Source organism: Typopeltis vanoorti, chromosome 18 (genome assembly GCF_054136105.1).
Source record: "Typopeltis vanoorti isolate ZY-2024b chromosome 18, IOZ_Tvanoo_1.0, whole genome shotgun sequence".
Lineage (NCBI taxonomy): Eukaryota > Metazoa > Arthropoda > Arachnida > Uropygi > Thelyphonidae > Typopeltis > Typopeltis vanoorti.
This window is the reverse complement of record NC_143566.1, coordinates 78,544,860-78,570,103: the sequence shown is the minus strand read 5'-3', so window position 1 is coordinate 78,570,103 and position 25,244 is coordinate 78,544,860. Positions and strand designations below refer to the sequence as shown.

Genomic DNA, 25,244 nt, shown 5'->3' with positions numbered 1-25,244 from the left:
CATTCCCCGATCCACCACCAGGGGGGACACGCCCGATGGGGGGGGTTACAGTGTTTCCACACAGGAATGCTTTTTAATATCTATATAAATTACCAGCCTCTCCCCAAAGATACAAAAAGTTTTATCTGCACTGATGATTGTGCCATTGCCACTCAGGCAGATCATTTTGAGAGCATAGAACAAAAGCTCTCTGAACCACTGTTGAACTCAGCCCTTACTATAGTGAAAACCACTTGAAACCTAATTCCCTAAAAACCCAAGTCTGTGCTCTCTAAAAGAACAAGCAACAAGGAAATTACAAATAAATTGGGAGAGCACTCACTTAGATCATTGTCCAACACCTAAATATTTAGGGGTAACTTTAGACCGTGCTCTCTCACTTATGAAAGACATTGTATAAATACAAAACATAAAGTAACTGCAAGGAATGGTATTCTCCGGAAACTATCCGGCACTACCTGGGGAACACAAGCTCAAACAGTAAGGACCACTGCCTTAGCTCTGTGTTACTCGGCTGCAGAATACGTGTCCTGTATGGTATAGATCCTGTCATGCTTAGCATGGCAGGATCTATATCAGTTGGTCTCAAACAACACGAGGTGTTGTTTGAGACCAACACCTCATGAAAATATCTATTGTTTAGTTTACATATCGCCTCCAGATATTAGACGCGAGATGGTGGCTAGAAAGGAGAGGCTGAAGGCATCTGTGTCTACAGACCATCCCCTATTTGAATATCAACCTGCCCATCAACAGTTAAAATCCAGGAAAATCTTTCTTCATACCACCAAAAACCTTACTGAACCACTCAAAAATCAAGACTAGCTTCATGATAGACAAGAAACAATCACCTTACAGATTGGGGTGTACCATCTGAAAGTCTTCCACCAGGCCACAGAGAAAACTGGACTACCTGGAAAGCTTTAAATAGGCTGCGATGTGGCATTGGAAGATCCAAGGATAATGTAAAAAAGTGGGGACTCCCATGTGAATCATCCCTATGTGAATGTGGGGAGGAGCAAGTTATGGCTCACATCTTGAAATGTAGATTATGTCCGTTTAGTTGTACAAGGAATGATCTGATTAATGCGACACCTAATGCTTGTGATCTGGCCACATTCTGGGCAGCAAAAATTTATAGGACCTTCTAATGTATTTTTACATTGTGTACTTATGATGTAAATTGTGTTGTTGTTCTTTTCTTTTTAATCCCAATATATAATCAATTATTTTTTGTAAATGTATGTGTATTTGAACTATGTTGCTTCTGACACGAATAAATAAAAAGTTCAATCACCAACCTATAGAACAAATTTTTCCTGCTAGTTCATGCCTTCCCAATAGTCTCCCACTTTGTGTTTCCCAAGGAATACAGTTTACAACTCAGTAAATTAAATGTTACAAGTTCTTTTTTAAAAGTAAAACGTTAGTAAAACATGATGTTCCTTTATTATTATTATTATTATTACATAACACCTCCAGGGAGTTCAAAGACTCATCGAGGGTGGACACCTACTCTACAACTCTTTGTCTCCACCAACCGCAACTACCTTCATCATCTACACCAATGCCATCTACCGCCAACCACCACCACCACTAGTATTTTCACAGACAATCGCAAACATCCATGCCCATGGTAGGATTCGAACCCACAGCCTTTTGACTGGAGAGCAGATACGCTAACCACTCAGCCAACCAAGCCGGCATTTAACAAACCCATGCTGATAACCACAGAGAATATTGCTGCTATCAACCCAATTCTGTATCCTACTTCTCACCAATCTCTCTGGTACCTTCACCACAACTCCAGATATACAAATTTAGCTATAATTTGTATCCACAGTATTATCGCCGCCTTTATGCAGTGGAACAATTTTACCTTCTTTCCACTCCCTTGGAACCTGTGCCTGTTATAAGACTTATTAACCAGGCATGCCGATCCAGGCAATCCTTGAAACATTCCCTTAGGATGTGTGGTTATATGTCATCAAATCCTGTCACCTTATTGACATAATGGTTATTTATTTCCTCAAAAATACCTCCTGCTCACTTGCAATCAAGCCATCCCCTCATATGTCCTCTACACTTAGTTTCTCATGATTTCAACCTGATGAGGATGAAACACACTTATAAATTGATCATCGAATACTTCAACTTCTACAGCAGTTACCATACTACCATTTTCATCCATTAACATTATCTTACTATAACTAGCCACAACCTATGTTGTCACTTTGTGATTACTCTCACTAACTGGAAGAAAGTACCAACTCCCTACTCACAATTACATCCTCTGATGAAATGATCATATCTAAAACTCTCAATACTCACATGCCCTTATCTATATTCTGCCTGAGATTTCTCAGGAACTTGAGAAATTCATTTTTCCTTATTCCCCAATGCTATTCTTCTCATTCCAATCTATACCACCATTATTATAATTGCCATAATAATTAGCCTTCCTTTGTTCACTAATCCAAGTTGCTTGTACATTTCTTCATCATCCCCTTCCATATTCCCTGACCTATAGGAACATTCAACTAAATATGTCTTCCTGTCAACCTTCTCTTCACACCATATCTGCTCATAACCACTATTTCCCTGTTTCATGTCTACCTTACATGGACATAATTCTCCTGCTATCATCAGCAGCACTCCTGCTCTCTTCTTCTCCTCCTTTCTGTCCTTACAACAAACACTCTACCCTTCCATTTCTATTCCTGTTGAGATATCATCTTCATTCAACCATGTTTCGCTTATTCCAACAATTTTGGGGCTAATAAGCTCAATCAGTGAAACCATTTCATCTCCCTTATTTTTAGTACTTTTGGCATTTGTTAAGAAACACAGCAGTTCATTTTTTGGTCTATAACCAGTCCTACTCAAGCCACTTGTTGGTTGTGATTTCTCCACCACCTGCCCTTGCTTAATTACCTTTATCATCACTTACCATATATATCTGCTCAGTCAAAACTTCCCCACCCACATCTCTATCTATTCCATTTTTATGATGATTTTATTTTATTTATTCGTATAGGGTTCCCCCCCCCTCTGTTCCTCAACCATCCCTTAGAACTGGTTGAGCCCTCCTAGTGAGAGATCAAGTGTGTATTTTATGACTGTAGATCCATGTGTGTGTTAATGGGCTGGTTTGCATGTTCTGAGGGATGAAAAACCCGAGTTTCTGAGTGAAAAAACTCTTCTCCTTCATAGGAGACCAAATAAAGGTTCTTTACATCATGGATGGGAATCGAACCCAGTCTTTTTGACCAAAGGGCTTTGTCTATGCCATCTGAGCTACGGAGGCTCTCTATGCTGATCATCCCCACACATACATTCACTGCTATCACTTCCAACATCCACTCTTCCTATGCCATGTCTCCCAGTCTACCTGGGCTCTCCCCTCCTCCACATTTCTCTGTTCCTCTTCCATTCCCATTCTTTCACACTACTGTTTTCATTGCCAAGCACTTCTGTTTCTTCATTACCACTCTCCTGATCTTTCCTTTCATCTCTTTCTTCTGATCTCTTGCTTGCACAACACACTTCACTTCCATCTAACAACACTTTCTCCACTGTTCTCATTCCAAAGCCTTTCAAATGTAATCCATCGCATCTGTATAATTCCGTTCTCTAGTGTCTAGTTTATACTCTAGTGTCAGTTTTTGAGCTTTTAAATAAAACGAAAATAGAAATGATGAATATATTTGGAAGTTTTTTCCACTTGGTTAGACTATAATAAATTTAGTTTAATCCTTTATCCAAGTGTAAGCAAACAAAGTTTTCACTTGAAGTATCTTCAGGACTGAGGCAACTCATGGTAAGGGTGGACCATATTCTCATCACTCCTTGTATTAGTATCTCCCATAATGCAAATCACATCTCCTTGGGGACATGTATAATGCTATGCATTAAGGGAAGGGCCACTACCTAGACTGGTTTTGACCTTTATTGAGGCCTCGTCAGTGGGAGCCAGACTAAGAGGTGGTGATACCAAGGGGAAAGCAATGGAGAAGTCATCTTTACCTATACGAGTTGCCAAAAGGTTGCTCACCTTATTATTAAATTATTCTGGATTTAGAGAAAGATGTTGGAAGTTTTTTCCCACTTGGTTAGACTATAATGAATTTAGTTTAATCCTTTATCCAAGTGTAAGCAAACAAAAGTTTGCACCTGAAGTATCTTCAGGACTTAGGCAATGCGTGGTAAAGGTGGACCAAGCTCTCATCACTCCTTGTCTTAATATCTCCCATAATGCAAAGCACATCTCTTTGCAGACATGTATAATGCTATGCATTAAGGGAAGGGCCACTACTCAGACCAGTATCGACCTTTATTGAGGTCTATAATAAATATTTTATTCACTCACATTTAACAATATTTGCTGCTACCCCCAGAATCTTATTTATAATCCACAGTTTAAGAACCACTGCTCTATCATATCTGTTCATCTTGGAGTGGGAGACTTCCATTGATAAAAGACTGGCCCCTTTTTATTCTTCCTTGCTGTTTCCAGACTCCCCCCCCCCCCATATTCTCCATTCTGCTTCTCCCATTACACAGTGCTTTTATACTTTCCTATTCTCTGGACCACCATCAGTAGGATCCAATGCCCTGTTGTCGTGTTTTCTGCATCTTGCAACCCATAGACATCCATAAAGGGAATCCTAGCAGTGTGCTTGCACTGTTTTGACTCACCTAACAATGGTATCAGTGTTGTAATAAGTGTCCTTCCCCATAGTCTGGGAAAGGACTTGAGGCTTTCCCCAGTGCTTTTATAACATCTGGGATAGAGCTGGCATTCTGCTTCCTAGAGTATTTATTGCTTGCCAGATAGTCAGTATCTAAATGTAGCTCCATGGTGAGTGGAGATCTCTGGCACTGAACCAGAAGTTCCTTTGAACATGAACCTGTCATTCTCAAATTTTTTGAAAATCCTCCCAACTGCAGAAATGCAAATACAGCATTTGAAACCAGATATAAGAACCAGAAAACATATGTTAAACATGTATGTGTCATAATTTCTCATCATTCATGCAACAGGTGAATCAATAAGGAAGATGTCACTCTTCTTTTTATTCTAAAGGGTTTTAAAGCATTAGCAGAATCTCCCAAAACAGTTAAAGAAATTACATTCTTGTGATTATTCTAATGGAAACATATCAGAAATGCTACTGTGAGCAACTTCTATTGGAGTAATACCAATTATGTATTATCCCATAAAACATTTTATATGAGTGATAATAGAATGTGATCGTGATGTTCCACATGAGAAGATATGTACAAAGCTTTCAGGTCAAAAGAGTGACAGCTATGAGGTGTATCTTGAAGTGTGGAAATGGTGGTCTAGTTCCAACTAAGAATATCATTCTTGGCTTTGACACTTCTAATTATCTACCATCTTTAAAGTAGGTTATCTTGACTATTTTGTTAGGCTTTATATCCTTTTATATAAAGCCTAACAAAATAGTCAACCACTTTAATGCTGTAAATGTCAGAAATTTGAACATGCCCAAGCTGTCTGTCATGGTTCTACCATCTTCGAAGTAAAGATCATAAGGTTCATTACAACCTCCCATCCCACAATTTCAGCATACCTGAATATTATGATCTGAACTGCTTGTCCTTAGAATGCATTAACCATTCAGGCATCAATCAGTCATCTTAAACATCATTATGAGATCAAAATACCCAATTTTAATCGGTATTTTGCATCCATAGCAACCTTGATGTGTATGCATGTCAATACTGATTCAGTGGCTAATAGCATGAACTATTATAACACTGCTCATGAAACAGCTCTTAAAATGATCACTCTAAATGAGAACCCTCCAATTAAAAAGGTGGGGGGGGGGGCAAGAGCATCTCATAATGAAAAGTCTCAAACACATTCATAAAAGACATGGATAACTCTGTATCTACCTACCAAATTTAAGGTAAACATGGTACTGACTCAGACATATCCCATGGTATTAAGCATTTTTTATAGGATGACATGGGCACCAGTCCTCCATTATTCCCAAAATCAAATGACAAGCAACCAAAGATAAGATCTCAATCTTTCAAAAATCATATGTCTATAAAGCCAAAAGAATATCAGGCAACATTAGGATGTCCCTGGAATGTTGACTATAGAAAGGGGTTAAAGGAACACAAGATGTGATATGATAGAGACATTTAAGTTAGTGAGGAGATTTTATTGGATTAATACAGAGGAGATTATAGAAAGAGTATTATTATTATTATCATGTGGCACCACCAGGGAGTCAAAAGACTCATCGAGGGAGGGCTTACTCTACGACTCTCTGTCTACGCCACTCAATCCACCAAATACAACTAACCGCAACTGCACCAGTGCCATCTACCAGCCATCACCACCACTAGTATTTTCACAGACAATCGCAAACATCCATGCCAAGCCTACAGCGGGATTCGAACCCACAGCCTTTTGGCTGGAGAACGGATACACTAACCACTTTGCCAACCAGGCCAGCAGTAGAAGAAGAGAGGGGAAGAATCAGAGGCCGCATTCCTGTAAGTTGGTTGTGTAAGACTGTGGTGAAAAAGGATGTGGGAGTAAACTTTTTAGATGGATAATTGTGGGTGACAGGAACATATTACCAGAATATGTTGTTAATGCAAGCAGTGTTAAGGATTTTAAGATTAAATATGATAAATATGTTTCAGTAAGGAAATACCATGAGTAGACATATTAATTAAAATTATAATTATAATTGCCCCATTTGTGGGAGATAGTACTTTATAAATCATCTAATCTTTCCTAACTTTTTTTAATTATATATATATTTATTTATTTTATTTATTTATTTATTTTTTAAATAAGTTAGGAAATTTATTAACCTTTTTTAGTTATCTTACATTAGCTACTTATGTGGTGCCTTTTGGAATTGTCAGTTATTGTTTAATTAGCTTTATACATCTACTGAAGATGCCTGTGATAATATTTTATGTGAGTTTATTCTGTTATTATAATTTTAATTGATAAATATGTTGTCTGTTGAATAAGCCTCCCATGATGCATCTGCTGACTCCACGGAGGATGTGATGATAATAATAATAAGCATATAAACTCAAGTCAGACTTGCTAATGAATGAGTCACTATCCTTGTGAGCAATCATACCCCTTTTCATCATGTCCATCTTATCACCACACTAGATACCAGTAAGCATTTCAACTGGATCTCTTATTATAGTATGTTCCATATACTTACCACCAGTTACAACTGAGGCCAACCTTGATACCTGTGTATTGCAAATGCCTTGCCAATTCTTCTTAAGTGTAACCAGTGAAAAAAGTGGTCTGGAGTAGTGCCAACATGGCACTACTCCAGATGACTTAGGATTTTCATCATCATCATCATTGATGATAAATGACCTTTCTCTTCTTGATAATGGAAACAATACTTTCTTTCACATGCCTACCCATGCATAAGCTGCAGTAGATCTTATGATCTGCCATTTTTGTGCTGTTATGTGGGATGTCAAAAGACCACATACATGGTGATGATCACTTCTCTGTGCTTTTCTGTATATCATCACAATAACAGTGCTCTGCTTCATACACTAAGGTGAAAATTTAACCAGGCTGATTGGCTTTTCACAGCTTTCAGAATTTGTGCAATAAAGCAGTATACACATCGCCATACTTCTATATATGTTCAAATTTTAACTGTAGTAAAGCCATAAATTTATGTCAACTTTTTGAGTTTTTGCAGGGAGGTGCTGCAATCTCTTAGCAATGTTCCTTTTTATTTATTTATTTGTATGCCATAGAAGATATGCCATCTCAGTTTCCACTCTCTCCAAAACCCATGATAAAACTGGGTGCCAAGTATACAAACAGACCAAGACAGAGTATGGAGTATATTTTGTAAATATCCTACCACATCAGACCTTACAGCTTTTAAATGCAACTAATGCAAAAGGTAGGATAAGATCCAGAAAATAATAGGCAAATACAGAATACACATTCATTCATCCTGAAATGTAACGTATTGTAAACAAACTGAATCCTAAGTATTTGTAGGCACTAAGAGAAAGCTTTACAATAATATCAACACATTTGATATTATTCTAAATTTTGAATTTTTGTTATTCATAAAATGACAAGAAAAACAGCAGCTTAACTGGTCTTCAAATGTGCTATAATCATTTAACTAGCCATACATTAAGCAAAAACTGAAAAGAGCACCCATACACTCAACTTTTCATTGTAGAACCTGATGATATCCATTATGAGATAAAACATCTTCCATGGGTCACTCCTCTTACTTATATTTGGTAACCTGGTTTTCAAAAGGATGAAGAGATGTTAACTGACTGAGATAGGTTTTGATCTCTCCAGAGATCGAACACTATCTCAGTTTTACATCTTTTCAACTTTTCTCATATTCGACATTGGAATGTCGAATATGAGAAAGGTTGAGAAGATGCAATTTACAGAGTCTAGTGGATAGTAGGAAGAGGGATGATATGATAGAGACCTACAGGTTGGTAAGGGTTTGTTATAGAATTAACATTGAAGAGGTTTCTCATAAAATGGTGGGAGATTGGGGGAAAAACAAAAGATCATTCCTAGAAGCTGTTTAAGGAGGGCATGAACAGGAGAGTGAGAAGCAAATTTTTGCACGGAGAGTTGTGAATGATTGAAATGCATTGCCTGAAAGTGTGGTGTCTGCAGAGAATTTGAATGTGTTTAAGGCACAGTATGATGCCTTAATCCTCATATTACGGTTGGGAAGTCCAAGAATACTTGGAAGGCCGTGGGTGTTTAAGTGCCTACTGATGAATGAATGAATGAATGAAAAAGGTGATAATAAAGAAGATAACTTCCAGGCTAGTTTGAAGTTAATATACAGATTATATTTGCTGGTATCCCTTTAAAGTAGGAGTATGTGGTATCTTTTCTGTATTGTGCTTCATTATGTCCATTAAGTAATAGACTAAGTTTAATTCTATTTAATTATTCTAATAAAAATGAGTCAGAAGAAGAAATCGTGCATTCTTTGTACACAACGCTTTTGATAATACCTGTCTTTTGTGAAGGATGATGATTCAGTTCAATATTACCAGCAGAGTTAATGTATTAGGTTATTCAGAAAAGGAAGACTGTTGTTAGATTCATGCTCAATAGTGAACTTAATACAAGTGTATAAGGAGTTAATTTTGTCCAAATTGAAGTAGTTCTATTTCAGAATGAGACCAGATTGCAAAGACCTCATTGACAAAATGTAGCCAAATATGAGGTGGAGGAGAAATGGTGGTAGAAATTCGTCCTCTAAGTGCTCCATAAAGTAATCAGCCAAAGCATGTGATAGATGACTGCCCATTGTGTTACCCCCAAGTAAAGTAACCAGATAGTAAACTTACATAACTTAATGATATCATCAGAGAAATTTCCTTGTAAAAGTTGTAGAGTTTCTTGAAGTGTATGTTTTTAAGTAGAGAAACCACATCAGAAGAAACCATCATTTCCAACTCTTGAAGACAAAGTTCTTTAATTTTTTTCTTTGAATCAACACTATTTTTGATGTAAGATATTGTTCTACCAGCAAAGTTTCACAGAAGACTTGAGAGATATTTTGCTAAATAATAAGTTGAAGATCCTATGAAATCAGCTATTGGACATAACAGATAACCAAATTTGTGCATTTTAGGAAGGCCATAAATACTCGGAGGGAAAAGTGTGATGAATTCGTTACTTTCAGTAGTATTAGCTTCTAAGTAGTATGTTTGATCGATAATTTGTTTAGCTGGCTTTGCGTAAGACCTCTGCCGATTGTACTATAACTAGATCTGTCTTGTAGTAAAACATTGAGTTTGCGATTATAGTCAGTGGCATCCCTCAAAGCAGTTTCCCCTGGAACTTTCCCTCCTACTTGCATAGATGTTAGCGAGACATGCAGAAGTATGCACATGTGCATACTTCCGCATGTCATTATGACTCATTCTTGTCATGTATTCATATTTTAAATGTTATAAGCCAATTCTGTTTTTTCTCTGAACGATGCTCATGATATATTGAAAGGAATATATGAGTATTTAATCATTTCTAGTTTCCTTTATATGTGCAAAACCATTATTTAAAAAAATAAAAAAAAAAAATTGTACTTGATGGATTTTCTTTTAAGGCAATTTTATTGATCATGAAACAGCAATAGTTGCTAATCACATTTTCACTCACCATTCAACTGGAAATCCACTGAATATTCTCATCCACTAGAACAGTTCTGGAACAGCTCTACTTGCCATATATTCCTCAGACATCCTACAACTATTCAAATAGAATGTTAACACATGGATTATTCTTTTTTGAAGAATATTGATAAACCATACAGTTTATACATAGCAGCATTATTATCACAGGAACTCTATATTGTAATGATTCATCATGAGAGATCTGCTTTAGCACTTCAGACACCAGAAAAACTGTCATACCACTCCTTAAGCTCTTTTCTCATCCCCCCCCATCCCTCCAGTTCATTCACTGACAATTCCTGCTTGATTTTCTTTTCATATGTTACAGCTTAAATCTCTTTATCTTTCACCCTCAAGGTATGCAGCTTGTGATTATTGACAAATATTTAACTAGTTCTCATGCTTTAATAACCTTTCTTCCTTCAAATTCTTCCATCCTTAGTATTGTTTTCTGAGATTGACACATGCCTACTCACTCCCTCCATGTTAGGACCACGTGATCACTTAAGTTTGCCTTTAGTGATCATGTCAGTAATAATCATACCCTATGATGCTGCAAAAAAAAAAAAAAAAATCATAATCTTTGTGTTCTCTCTATCATATGCTGAGATATTTGCTCCTCAAGAATTAGAGAATGGTCTGCGTGGTTAGCCGAGTGGCTATGCACTTCCCAACCATATGCCTGGGAAAGGAGTGTCCTGGGTTCAATTCCTGTTGCTGACATGAAGAGCCTAGGATCTTTCTCAGACATAGCCAAGTTAGCTGGTCTTGGGCATGGACTGCAGGGTTTTTCTCCCCAGTTTATCTGGGTTTTTCATCCTTCAAGCAGGCAAACCGGCCATGAGAACTCGACGCATCTGCAGACATAGGAGACACTGGAAGGCATAGGGCTTAACCACCTTATCCTTGTGTACGGTTGTGGTTAAATGAATATAAAACCCTCGACACCTCAAGGTAATTCCCTTGTTGTCCTCTGTTGTTCCTCTGTCCAGTTCATGTTATCATAGTTGAAATCTCCTATAATGATTGCCTGTTTTCTATTACTAAGCCTGCAGTGACATTTTTGTTCTGATTTGCTACATTGAGAGGGCACAAGTCATCTATTATCATAAGTACCCTCCCCACAATCATTCTGAAATATGCTATAGTCTTCAGCATTCTTGTTCCTGCCAGAATGCCATATTCTCTTGTTCTCCAGCAGCATCTTCAAATACCTTCATCCTTTCCTGTTCAAATGCAACCAATGTACTCTTTAACTCCATAGCATCATATTGAGACAGTGTCACATATTGCCCACTTTGCCCATCCGCAGTCTCCAACATTCCTTGCAAATGTTTTGCTTTTTGCAGAATGTGCAGAATTTATCACAATGATAAAAAGGTGTACAATCTTTCATTTTTTGTAGAATTGATACAAATCTTAATGCATTAATGTTTTAATAGTACAAGTCGCAATAAAATAATATAGAATGATTATTCACACTCATGTTTCTTCTACAGAAACCCAGTCAAAAATGTTCCAGCAGAATAGTTATATTAAGTACGCCCTCTCATTTGAGCCTGATCCATATAAAACAGACATTCAGTTGCAGTTTCGCACACGACAGAAGCATGGAGAGCTATTTCGAGCAACAAGTAAACATGGACGGGAATACTGTATTCTAGAGGTATTTAAATGTTGTTGTTCCTTTTTTTTTTTCCTTGTTGAAAAGCGTTATTTAGTTTAATTTATGTGTGTGTGTGTTTATATATATATGTGTGTGATGTTGCTACCTTTCTTACCAGTAAATATAAATTTCCTTGATTTTTTTTTTTTTTTTTTGATTTTTTTTTAACTGTGCAGTAACTAACATCTTCAGGCATAATTTTAAAAATTCAAAATATATCTGTACTTCCTTATCCATCTTTCTAAACTGATTAGTGTTATATAGAATATGTATATCCATTTACCTTTACAGAAAGGACTCCAAAAGTACTGAGAAATTTGAAGAGCAGAATTATACATAAGAACCAGTACCAGCGGAGAGTGAAGTGAGGTGGGCATTGCAACAAATATCCAGTAAGAAAGCACCAGGAGGAGATGGAATACCCATTGAGCTGCTCAAAGTCTTGGGAGAAGAGGCAGTTAAAATTTTAACAGCTCTATGTCAGCAAATTTGGATCACAACTACATGGCCTAGAGAATCGAAAAAATCAGTTTATATACCTTTATTGATGAAAGGCAATGCAAGAGAGTGCGAAAATGACAGAACTATAGCATTGATTTCTCTTGCAAGTCAAGTCTTACTTAAGATCATTCAGAAAAGACTGGAACCATTCATGAAGAGAGAAATGCCAGATGAACAGGCAGGATTTCGAAAAGGCAGAGGAACAAGAGATCAAATTGTCAATGTGAGATGGATAATAGAAAGAGCACAGGAATATCACAAGAATCTCTACCTTTGTTTCCTTGACTATAGCAAGGCTTTTGACTCTGTAGATCATGTGAAACTGTGGAATGTGTTAAGAACAATGGGAGTCCCAGAGCATATCATTATCCTTCTGAGGAATCTTTATTATGAACAAGAAGCTACTGTCCGAACAGATCTTGGAGAAACTGAGTATTTCACAATAGGTAACGGGGTGCGACAAGGATGTATTTTATCTCCATACCTGTTTAACTTGTACAGCGAATGCATTTTAAGAATGGCAGGGCTGGAGGAGTCGTCAGTTGGAATTAAAATTGGTGGAAAAAATATTAATAATTTGAAGTATGCAGATGATACCACCTTGCTAGCAGAATGCAAAGAAGATTTGAAGGAACTTATTATGAAAGTTAAAGAAGAAAGTGCTAAATATTGTCTTAAACTTAACCTCAAAAAGACAAAAGTTATGGCAACATGTGAACTTAATGATTTTGAAGTAGATGGGGAGAAAATGGAAGCAGTTAACAATTTTGTGTTCCTAGGATCTCGAATTGATAGAGATGGTTATTGTACCAAAGAAGTTAGAAGAAGATTATTACTCAGAAAAAAGGCAATGACAAATTTAAGCAAGATCTTTAAAGATATTAGCCTCACAACAAAAATCAGAATCGTGAAAGCAATGGTATTCCCTGTGGTGCTGTATGGATGTGAAAGTTGGACCCTGAGAAAAAGTGGAAGAAGAAAGATAGATGCATTTGAATTATGGGTTTGGAGACTCTTACTAAGAATACCATGGACTGCAAAGCAAACCAATAAATCAGTGATAGACAGAATAAAGCCAGATTGCTCCCTTGAAGCTATGATCATCAAGCAAAAATTGTCATACTTCAGACGTATTATGCAAGCAAATGACAGTCTGGAGAAGATGATGATGCTTGCTAAAGTTGATGGAAGCAGGAGAAGAGGAAGACCAAGAATTAGATGGGTAGATGGAGTTAAAGAAGCAACTGGAGTGTGCTTGGAGGTTCTGAAAGACATGATCAGGGACAAATCGAATAGAGAGTGTATGTTCATGGAGTCGCCAGGAGTCAGAAACGACTCAATGGATCTTAACACACACATATCCATTTAAAACAGTACTACTTTTGCCATGAAAATTTAAATTTTTAACATGATTTGATTTGTGTTAATGTAGTTTAAATGCTTATTTTTAAAACATGCTCATTTGCATTTAGGTCCTAAAAATTTGCAGTGGTAATTGAAGCAATTAATGCAGTAATTGAACTACAATCTCTCTCATTCAAAATAAACAACAATTAAGGTTGACTTGAGAAGATATTCATCTATTTCTTCTTTAGACCATATACCGTTCATCATTGTTGTGACTAACATCCTCCACCTGGGATTGCTTAAGGGTTAAAATTAATTAACTGGGAGGAGACCTACACATGGCATCTTAAATGTGGAGAACTGCCTGAGACTTCTCGATCTTCTGAATAATAACTATGTTAATATAATAGATTTAGTTTAATCCTTTATCCCAGTGAGAGCAAACAAAGTTTGCGCCTGAAAATATCTTCAGGACTAAATATAGTGTTGTACTATCTTATCCAGTAAGTAGTGCAACACCAAGGCAACTCGTGGCAAAGGTGGAGCAAGCTACCAGGCACTTCTAACCCAGTATCTCCCATAATGCAAAACACATTTCCTATGTGGATATGTATACTGTTATGCATTAAAGGGATTGGCCATCTACCCAGACTAGTTTCGACCTTTATTGAGGTCTCTTCAGTGGGAGCCAGGCCCAGAGCTGGAGATACCAGGCAGAAGCAGTAGCAAGTCATCTGTGCCTATGGGAGTTGCCAAAAGGTTTATCACCTTTTTTAAAAATTACTCTGGATTTAGAGAAAGATGTTGAAAATTTATTTATCACTAGGTTAGACTATAATAGATTTAGTTTAATCCTTTATCCCAGTGAGAGCAAACAAAGTTTGCACCTGAAAATATCTTCAGGACTAAATATAGTGTTGTACTATCTTATCCAGTAAGTAGTGCAACACCAAGGTAACTCGTGGCAAAGGTGGAGCAAGCTACCAGGCACTTCTAACCCAGTATCTCCCATAATGCAAAACACATTTCCTATGTGGATATGTATACTGTTATGCATTAAAGGGATTGGCCATCTACTGGGTTAGAAGTGCCTGGTAGCTTGCTCCACCTTTGCCACGAGTTGCCTTGGTGTTGCACTACTTACTGGATAAGATAGTACAACACTATATTTAGTCCTGAAGATATTTTCAGGCGCAAACTTTGTTTGCTCTCACTGGGATAAAGGATTAAACTAAATCTATTATAGTCTAACCTAGTGATAAATAAATTTTCAACATCTTTCTCTAAATCCAGAGTAATTTTTAAAAAAGGTGATAAACCTTTTGGCACCTCCCATAGGCACAGATGACTTGCTACTGCTTCTGCCTGGTATCTCCAGCTCTGGGCCTGGCTCCCACTGAAGAGACCTCAATAAAGGTCGAAACTAGTCTGGGTAGATGGCCAATCCCTTTAATGCATAACAGTATACATATCCACATAGGAAATGTGTTTTGCATTATGGGAGATACTGGGTTAGAAGTGCCTGGTAGCTTGCTCCACCTTTGCCACGAGTTGCCTTGGTGTTGCACTACTTACTGGATAAGATAGTACAACACTATATTTAGTCCTGAAGATATTTTCAGGCGCAAACTTTGTTTGCTCTCACTGGGATAAAGGATTAAACTAAATCTATTATAGTCTAACCTAGTGATAAATAAATTTTCAACTATGTTAATGTTCTATTCACAAAAAAATTATCAGGAAATGGAAGCAACACCTATAGTATTCAGTGCTAAACACAAAGAATGAATGCCAGATGAGTAATATCAACTAGGGCAATGTGAGCAAACATCACAATGAGGAGTTGGACAATGAGAATTGTTTTTGACTGTGATGTCACAGAAGGTTCTACTGAGGAAGAAGTGTAGAAATCTTTTGTGCCATTAGAGAAGCCAGCCGACATAAAAGATGGCTCTTGTACAACAGGATGGGAAATGAACACCAGACATTATTTACATCTGGCCTCCATGGAGTCAAAGATTCATCGTGGAAGGTATAAAATATTGCACACAATGCTCATTTCTGCTCGCACTCTCCTTATACAGTTTCCAACAATTGCCTCTTGTTTCTACCCCCCCCCCCTCCCATTCTTTGAAAAATCTCTTCTATGTCAACCTGATAACTCCTGACTAGTTTAGATCTCTTGATCATGTCCATTACCCCCCCCCCCTCATTCCTCCTATTCACAAGCCTCTGCAATTTACATTCTCTCAATCTGTCATCATACTAACCACTATGTGAATCTTCTGTGGGCCTTTTCCAGCATATCCTTATCATCATGAAAACCCAGTAAACAAATCTGTGAACAATGTGAACATATGAGGCCTAATCAAGGCCTTATACAATGGCATCATAACCTCTTTATTTCTGCATATCAAGGTCCTCTGCATCATTGTCATTATCCATTGTGATGCCTTCACAACTTGTGCAATGCAGCTCCTGAATTTCAGGTCCTTGTCCACCACCACTCCCAGATCTCATCTCATCTACTTCCTTTAAAGTTTCTCCACCAAGTGTGTACTTTGCATTCCATCGTTGTTTACCAAATTTCAAAACCTTGTAACATTAAACTTACAGTTCCACTTACCTGCCCATTGATGCAATCTATTCAAGTCCTGTAAGGCGATAACATCTGCTTGACTCTGCATTGCTTTCCCCATTAGACATATGAGGTTGGTCTGAAAAGTTCTCGGCCTAACAATGAAAAAACAAATTTATAATTTCAAAATTATTTTTATTTTTCAACATAATCTCCCTTAAGACTAATACATTTATTCCAGTGATGCTCCAGCACCATTATCCAGTCCTTGTAGTGGTTCTCAGCAAGATCTGCAAATTCTTGATTTGAAGAAAAATGCTGACCAGCAAGGAATAGTTTTAGTTTTGGGAAGAGATAGAAGTCAGAGGGATCCAAATCTGGGGAATAAGGTGGATGTTCCAACAATTCATAGTGCAAATCCTTTAATTTTCCTGTTGTCAAAACACCTTTGTGGGCAGGTGCATTGTCCTGATGAAAGATGATTTTTTTCTTCTGCAAACCTGGCCTTTTCTCACAAATTTTTTCATCTAGTCTGGTTAAAAGATGGGAATAATATTCCCCGGTTATTGTTTTACTTTTGTTTACTAATTATCAAGATAATTAATAAACAAAATGCCTTTAGCATCCCAAAACGCCGATGCCATGACCTTTTCTGCTGATGGAACCGACTGTCTTCTTTGGCACTGAACAACCGGCTTCTGTCCATTGTTTTGACTGCTGTTTGGATTCTGGTGTGTAATGGTGAATCCAAGTCTCATCCATATTAATAAATCAACACACAAAATCAGATTTATTCTTGTTAAAATACTCCAAGCACTGTTCAGAGATTTTTTGTATGAGTGCATTTTTGATCTGCTGTGAGCAAACTCGGCACCCATCTTGCACAAAGCTTTTTCATTTGCAATTCTTCATGCAAAATATATCCTAAATGTTCTTTTGAAATGCCTATAGTCTCAGCAATTTCATGCACTTTGACTAGCCAGTCATCCATTACCATATTGTGCACTTGATCAATGATTTCTGGTGTTGTTACACTTTTTGGACATCCTTCACATGGATTATCTTCAAGGCTGGTACGACCAAGTTTAAACTCGGCAACCCATTTCTTAATCATTGAAAATGAAGAAAAGTGCCCATAAACTTTTATGAACTTTGAATAATTTCTTTTGTTGTTAAACCTTCTTCTACAAAAAATTTTATGACCCCACGATACTCAATTTTATCCATTTCAAGGGATACAGACAACACTTTTCCTTCAGACAGCCTGAACTACTTGCAATTTCAAATGGATGCTTAGAAATTTTTTTTCTAAGATGTACCAACTTAGAAAAAAAATCTTGCCGATAGTGTTGCTATCTATGGTCTAGGATGAAAACTTTTCAGACCACCCTTGTATAGAAATTTGGGAAAATTCGAACAAAAAAGCAAAGCTAGTGATAATAATGGTAAGTAACCGCTGAATTTCTATTCAAGACATGGATTCATTACTAACCTTATCTTCTCATATGATGATGTGCACAAATTCACTTGGAGAGGTGACACAAGAAATAAAAACTCTCATTGACTGTTATTTTAAAAGTAATACCTTCCTACTGGTTCAAGAGACAAAAGCATATGCAGGATATGTGAAATAGGAAGTTGCCATTTAGTTTTGGGCAGGGTTAAATGGAATATCATATTGAAAAGAAATAGAAAAGTTTTAAAAGAATCCAAGTCAAGCAGCTTCTAAAGGTGAATGCAGACTCAAATGTATAAATATTATTCAAGAAAAAATGAGTCTGAAAACAAGAACCAACCTTTGGAGAGTCAATAGCAGAAGAAAACATTGATTCATTCAATCAGAGATGTATGTGGTAAAGTTGTCTGCAAGGATAGAGAAATTAGAACTCCACATGAACTCAGGAAGTTCATGTGCAGTTCTGATTTCAAGAGGCTGTTATGGAAAACAAAGTGTATTGAAAGTTCCTAGAAAGTAAGTTAGCATGTGCTGTGAGAAAATACAGAGAAAAATTTAACAAAGTGCATAGTAGTAGTTAAACAAAATGACTTTTGTTTAAGCTTTTGGTATGAACCTAGAAGATAAATATCGGGAAAATAGCAAAATTTTCTGGTGGCAATTGAAACGGCATAAATGTACCATAAAAGGAAAGAGATGATAAAAGGATATGACAACTGAAAACAAAGATATTCTAGATGCCTGCCGTAATAGCCTAAAGACTATTAAATGAGTCAGTGACAGAAGAGTGGTAGAAAATGTTGAAGTGAAATGCTATTAGGAAATCCTATCAATACTTGAGTTACAAAGATTCGTCAAAAAATTGAAATGCAGTAAGGCAGCTATAGTAGAAAATATTCAACCAGAAATAAAGGTATAAAATTTTTCAGAAGCCACATTACTGCATTATTCAGAAAGTCAAATTCCAGATAATTGGAATAGTGGTCTCATAGTACTTACTATATGAAGGGAAATAAAACTGAATTTGAGAATTACAAAGGAATATTGCAGAGCAAAGCGCATATTACAAGCAATGCTGCATGTGTCCTACAGATAAGTCTTTTATTTTAATGAATATGAGTGATTTTAGTAATTATTCTTGGTTTTATATTATTATTATTATTGTATGGGTGCCTCCATGGAGGCCGAAGACTCATCACAGGCGATCCAATTTATCCACACAAACTGTCATACCTCTCCTTGAACCAATTAACTGACAGAGTACTAACAACTGATTCTAGCAACCCATTTAATTCATTCACAACTCTTCAAGTGAAAAATCTAGTCTTTGCATCCCCTACTAACAACAATTTTACTCAACTTCCAGGAATAATCTCTTGTTCTATCCCCTCTAGCTAAGTGCTGAAACATTTCCCCTGAATCAGTCCTATAAAACACTTTAAGTAACTTAAATGTTTCTATCATATCCTATCTTTTTCACCTCTCAACCTTGCAATCCACAAATCCTCAATCTGTCCTCATAAGGAACACTCCACTGACCGTCTTGGTTGCTCATCTCTGAATCTTCTCTACTTCTTCTACTGGTCCTCATGAAACCCAGTAGACCAGGCCTGAGCACAGCAATCCAGGTGTGGACATATCAAGGCACCTTCTAAAGTAGAATAGCAACTTCCTTATCTCTACTTGTTAGTGTGTTCTTCAATAGCCAAGTAATCGTACAAGTTACCTTAGCAGTATGACCTCTAAATTTCAACATTTCCATCACTCCCTAAATCCATAGCTTCATCTATTTCCTGGAATACAGTTCAATAAATGTGGTACATAGTGTGTAATCTGTTTATCCCAAATGCATAACTTTACACTTTTTCACATTAAACTGATACCCATTATCTTTTACCCATACTGGCAGCCTATTTTAAATCATCCTGTGAGCTTCCACATTACCTTGATTTACTATTACTCTACCTTATTTTTCATCATCAGCAAACAACTGAATATTTCTTTTCAGGTTATTTCCTATATCATCTATGTACAAATTAAACTGTAATGGTCCTAGCACTAAACCTTGTGGCATGCCACTTGTCACCAGCTTTCACCTGGATTCTTCTCCTCCATATACCACTTTTTGTTATCTGCCCAGCAGCCACCCTCTTATCCACATAACCAGTGTAACACAGTTCCATGTGGTATTCGGTCAAATGCTTTTGCAAAATCCAGCAGAATCATTGTGTAGCCATTTCCCTTATCCAACTCAGCTGTCACTCCATTATAAAAAGTTAGGTACTCTGTTGAGGGGCAACATAGAAGGGAAATAACACTGAATTTGAGAATTACAGAGGAATATCACAGAATATTCCAGTACTCTTATCACTACTTCTGAGATACTAATATAGTTGATCTATAGTTGATCAGTGGAAAAAAAAAGGAGACATGGTAGAAAGTTAAAACTATTAAAGTGGTTTTATAAAAGTGACCGAAGGAAATTTTTTCAATATATGACAAATAGGGAGATAACAACAGAAGTTGTGTAAGCATGTGTTTGAAGACCATTTTTTTTTGTTTTGAGAGTATGCAGTTTCCCTTATACTTAAATGCAACTTTTGTTTATAGAATGGAAGACATATCATTTTTATGTGCAACATTCGAGCCTCCATAGCTCAGCCAGTATAGACAAAGCCCTTTGGTTGAAAAGACGAGGGTTTGATTCCCGTCTGTGATGTGAGGAACCTTTATCTGGTCTCTTTCGACTAAAGCTGAGTTAGCCAGTTTCATATAGCGGAAGAGGTTTTTTTCACCCAGAATCTCGGGTTTTTCATCCCTCAGAACAGGCAAACCGGTTTCGTGAACACACTTTTACAGACATAAGACACTTCTGGAATAAGGGGTAACCAACCTATTCCATATGGATTTTGGTTTCAAATACCTACACAGTAAAGTGTGGGCCTACACATGAGCGTAAATCAGGATGCAACATTCAGAATATAAATGGATAGAGTAATTTGATGGGTGCCTGGACTACTGTATGCAGATTCGATCTCCTGGGTTCAAAAGCGATAAAGAAGCTATGGAAAGGCTGCAGAGAAAAGTTACAAAGATGATATTAGAATTATGGAATGTAGATTATGAGGATAGATTGAGAGTATATGGACTGCAGACGCTGATTGACAGAAGAAAGAGAATTGATGTGATAGAGGTCTATAAACTTTTGAGAGTGGTTGAAAAAAATTTTTCATTATATAGCAGGTAGGAAGAGGACAAGGGAGCATCCATGAAAGTTAAGTTTGTGTGGATTTAAAAAAGGGATAAGAGCTAGATTTTTCTCTCATAGAGTTGTAAATCAGTAGAATAGTTTGCCTGTTGAAGCGGTAAGTGCATCTAGTGTGAATGAGTTTAAGAAATGGTATGACAGACTGGTGTGTGTGATGTATAATCTTTCTTTGGTGAGTCCTTGACTCCCTGGAAGGCTAATAATAATAATAGGAAGAAGAAGAAAGGCATAAAGGGATGGGGTGTTATTGATAATATCAGAAGAATTATACTACACAAAAGTGGAAATGCAAGGGGACAGTAATGGCAGTGGTTGTGAGGAAGCATTATGATTTGAAGTAGAGGTTGAAAGGATGAAATATTTAGTTGGATGTTATTAATGGCAGGTAACTGTATAAAGAGGACATGAACAGGGGAGTGAGAAGCAGGTTTTTTGCATGCAGGGTTGTGAATCATTGGAAAGAGTGACCATATGGTGTTGACTTGGTAAATGAATAGACATGCAGGAGTATCAAAGAGACGGGAACTTATGTGGAATTATAAGGCAGGTGATTATAATAGTCTTAGACGTCAACTTCGGGAAGTTTCATGGAGGCAGGAATTGGAAGGCCGGGATATCACTAGTGCGTGGGAAATTGTGAAAGAATATTTGTTATCAGCAATGGTAAGTTGTATACCACGAGTGAAGAAGAGGACGCAATTTGGAGTAAAGTGGATGACAAACAATATTAAACAGGAATTGCATGCAAAAAAGAGACTATGGAAGAGATATAAGGAGACAGGTGAAGAGATGCATGAGGAATATAAGACACAGGCCAGAAGAGTGACTAGTGTGGTAAGGAAAGCGAAACTGGAATATGAGAGGAGATTGGCCCTAAGATCCAAAGAAAATCCTAGGGAATTTTTTAGCTATATGGCCAGTAGGAGGAGAAATGATTGTGGAAGAATGATATTGTGGGATAAAAATGGGAATAGAGTGACTGATGCAGAGGACATAGTGGAATTGTTCAATGAACACTTTATTGGAGTATTTCATCCTAGAGGAGTCAGTTTTAATGCTAGAGGGATAGGACTGGTTCGAGGTCTGGAGGTACAGGAGGAGAGTGTGTTTCAGATACTGAGTACTCTGGATGTCAGTAAAGCTGTGGGACTGGATGGTATTTCCACGAGTTTTGAGAGAATGTGCTAGGGAATTGACAGTGCCTTTAATGTGGCTTTTCAATGAAAGTCTGGCTTTGGCAAAGGTGCCCAGGGAATGGAAGGAAGGTAAGATAGTGCCATTGCATAAGGGTGGTAACAGACTGGAAGTGTCTAATTATAGGCCAGTCTGTGTGTCATCAGTAGTTGTTAAGATCTTGGAAAAAGTAGTGAGGGACCGTATACTGCATTGGGCAGATGAGGGTAATGTTATCTGTGAGAATCAACATGGATTTGTGAAAGGACGCTCTTGTTTTAGCAATATGCTAGCCTTTTATAATAAAGTTTCAAGAACATTAGATGAGGGAAAGGCATATACTGGAATTTTCTTAGACTTCGCAAAGGCATTTGACAGGGTGCCACATGATAAGCTGATATTTAAGTTGCAGCACATGGGTCTGAATGTCAGATTGGTCACTGGATTCAGGATTGGCTGTCTGATAGGTATCAGAGAGTTGTGTATGGTGGAGCAGTTTCCAGGAGGCAGAGGGTTACAAGTGGGGTCCCACAGGGCTCAGTACTAGGACCTATATTGTTTAACCTTTATATCAATGACATAGCCAGTGGATTGCAGGGGAATATATTCAGTTGTTTGCAGATGATGCGAAGCTGGGAAGGATTATTAGTAATAGTGCAGATGTGGTAGCCCTGCAAGAGGATTTAAATAAGCTAGTTGATGGGCAAATGAATGGGGGTGTCAGTTTAATGCAGCAAAATGTAAGGTCTTGAGTTTTGGGAAACATCAATGGGATGCTGCATTCTCTATGGGAGGAGTTATACTGGAGGAAGTAGGGGAGACAAGAGATCTGGGGTTGATGATTGATAGAAACCTAAAGTTTAGGGGACATATTGCAAAGGTGGTGAAGGTAACACAGAGGATTGCTGCTATTATGAGAAGGACACTGACCTGCAGAGATAAGAGGGTTATCATTCCGTTGTATAAGTCTCTGATCAGACCACACTTGGACTATTGTTCTCAGATTTGGTCCCCAGGATTTGAAGGGGATAAATTAAGTGTGGAAAGGATACAAAGGTGGATGACAAAGATGGTTTCAGGACTGTACAAGGATAGTTATGAGGATCGGCTGAGAGCATGTGGACTGCAGAGTTTGGTGGATAGAAGGAGTAGAGGTGATATGATTGAGACTTTTAAACTGTTGAGAGGTGGTTACAGGGTTGACACTGGGGAGTTCTTTTGCTTGGTTGAACAGCGGGAAGGAGTGATGACAAGAGGCCATCCCTGGAAGTTACGAAAGGAAATTGTGAGCAAGAGGGTAAGGAGTGGTTTCTTTGTGTGGAGGGTGGTTGAGCCATGGAATGCATTGCCTGATGGGGTGGTGGGAGCGAGAACGGTCAGTGAGTTTAAAGAGTGGTATGATAGACTTTGTGTTTCTCAAGGGGGGGACCTCCCCTCGATGAGTCTTGACAGACTTTATGTCTTAGGAAGGACCTCCCTCGATGAGTCTTTTGACTCCTTGGAGACCTGAATAATAATAATAATAATAATAATAATAATAATAATAATAATAATAATGCCTTTCCTGAGAGTCTGGTGTCTGCAGAGAACTTGAGTGTGTTTAAAACATGGTATGATGATATAAGGAACTCCAAAAGAATCTTTGAATCCATCGGGTCTTGATATAATCATGCTTGTAAGACATGTCCAAAGTTACAAAATGAATTAAGAAAACAACAAAAGACACCGAAAACATATCAGTCAAGAATTTTATCTGCAGTGCCAGTTATCAAGTTGTGCATTTGGCTTGCTTTTTGAAAGAACCATTCAGTGATGCTGAAATTGTGGAAGAAACTTGTCTGGAGAGATGCATAATGATACAAGATATTACTTTGTCTTGACAAACTGGAATTATTGTTAAGAATTTCTTCGAACATCTTTTGGAAAACAAAACAAATGAAATAGTGTAGCACTAATGATACCAATGTAAATGACACAGCCATTTCATTATCCTTGTACATTGAATTAGTAATAATTTTGTACCAGTTGAAGCTGATCTGCGTAGTGTACACGAAACAACTATAGATGAAATTGTTTTGAAAATTTTTGTCAGTCTGTTGAAAAGTTAGGATTAAATATTAATAACATGGTAGCAATCACAACTAATGCTGCAAAAAATATGATTAATTTAATTTGAATGTTGTGTTCACTTTGAATGTTGATAAAAGAGAAACACTTTCCAAAAATTGTTGCCTCTGGTTTTACAGTTACGTTTTGATCGAAAGTTTATTTGCTAATGTAAAAACCTATGAAAAAGACAAGCTTGTTTGAGAATTCCTTTATTTCTATGGCTGGAAACTGCAATCCCAACATGCAACTTGAAATTATGAACTATAAAGCAAAACAGAGTTTAAAAATAAGTGTACACACTGCACAAATAAACTACTTGAATTCTACAAGCTATTCCCTCTGAACATTTTTTGCTAAAAAAGAAAATGCCATTAAAATGAAAATGGCTGCTTTGTGCAAAACAACATATGTTTATGAGCAAATTTCTTCACCCATTATTATTATTATTCAGGCCTCTAGCGATTAGTCTCTTGACTAATCGCTGGAGGTCTTTCCTAGGAAACACAAAATCTATCATGTCACTATTTCAACTCATTGACCGTTCTTGCTCGCACCACTCTATCAGCTTCCTTGCGTACTTTCCAGGGATGGCTCCTTCCTGCTGATAAACCTAGTGAAAGAACTCCCCAGTTTCCACCATGTAACTACCTCTCAGCAGTTTAAAAGTCTTGATCATATCACCCCTCGTTCTTCTATCCACCAAACTCTGCAGCCCACATTAGCTGATCCTCATTATTAACATTGTACAGTCCTGAAACCATCTTTGTTATCTGCCTCTTCACCCTTTCCACAGTTAATTTATCCCCTTCAAATCCTGGGGACCAAATTTGAGAATCTGTGTGGTCTGATCAGGGTTTTATACAACGGAATGATAACTCTTCTGTCTCTGCAGGTCAGTGTTCTTCTCAGTATTGCAGCAATCCTCTGG

General features: G+C 37.4%; 1 protein-coding gene across 11 annotated transcripts in view; it reads left to right on the top strand.

Moving 5' to 3' along the window:
* The window catches only part of CadN (neural cadherin), a 1,238,426-nt gene that overhangs the window by 1,103,630 nt on the left and 109,552 nt on the right, over positions 1-25,244 (top strand). For all 11 annotated transcript variants that reach the window (XM_090407912.1, XM_090407911.1, XM_090407917.1 and 8 more), the window contains one exon: positions 11,718-11,884. In XM_090407912.1, coding sequence (XP_090264038.1) covers positions 11,718-11,884 — 167 coding nt within the window. The remainder of the gene's footprint in view (positions 1-11,717; positions 11,885-25,244) is intronic.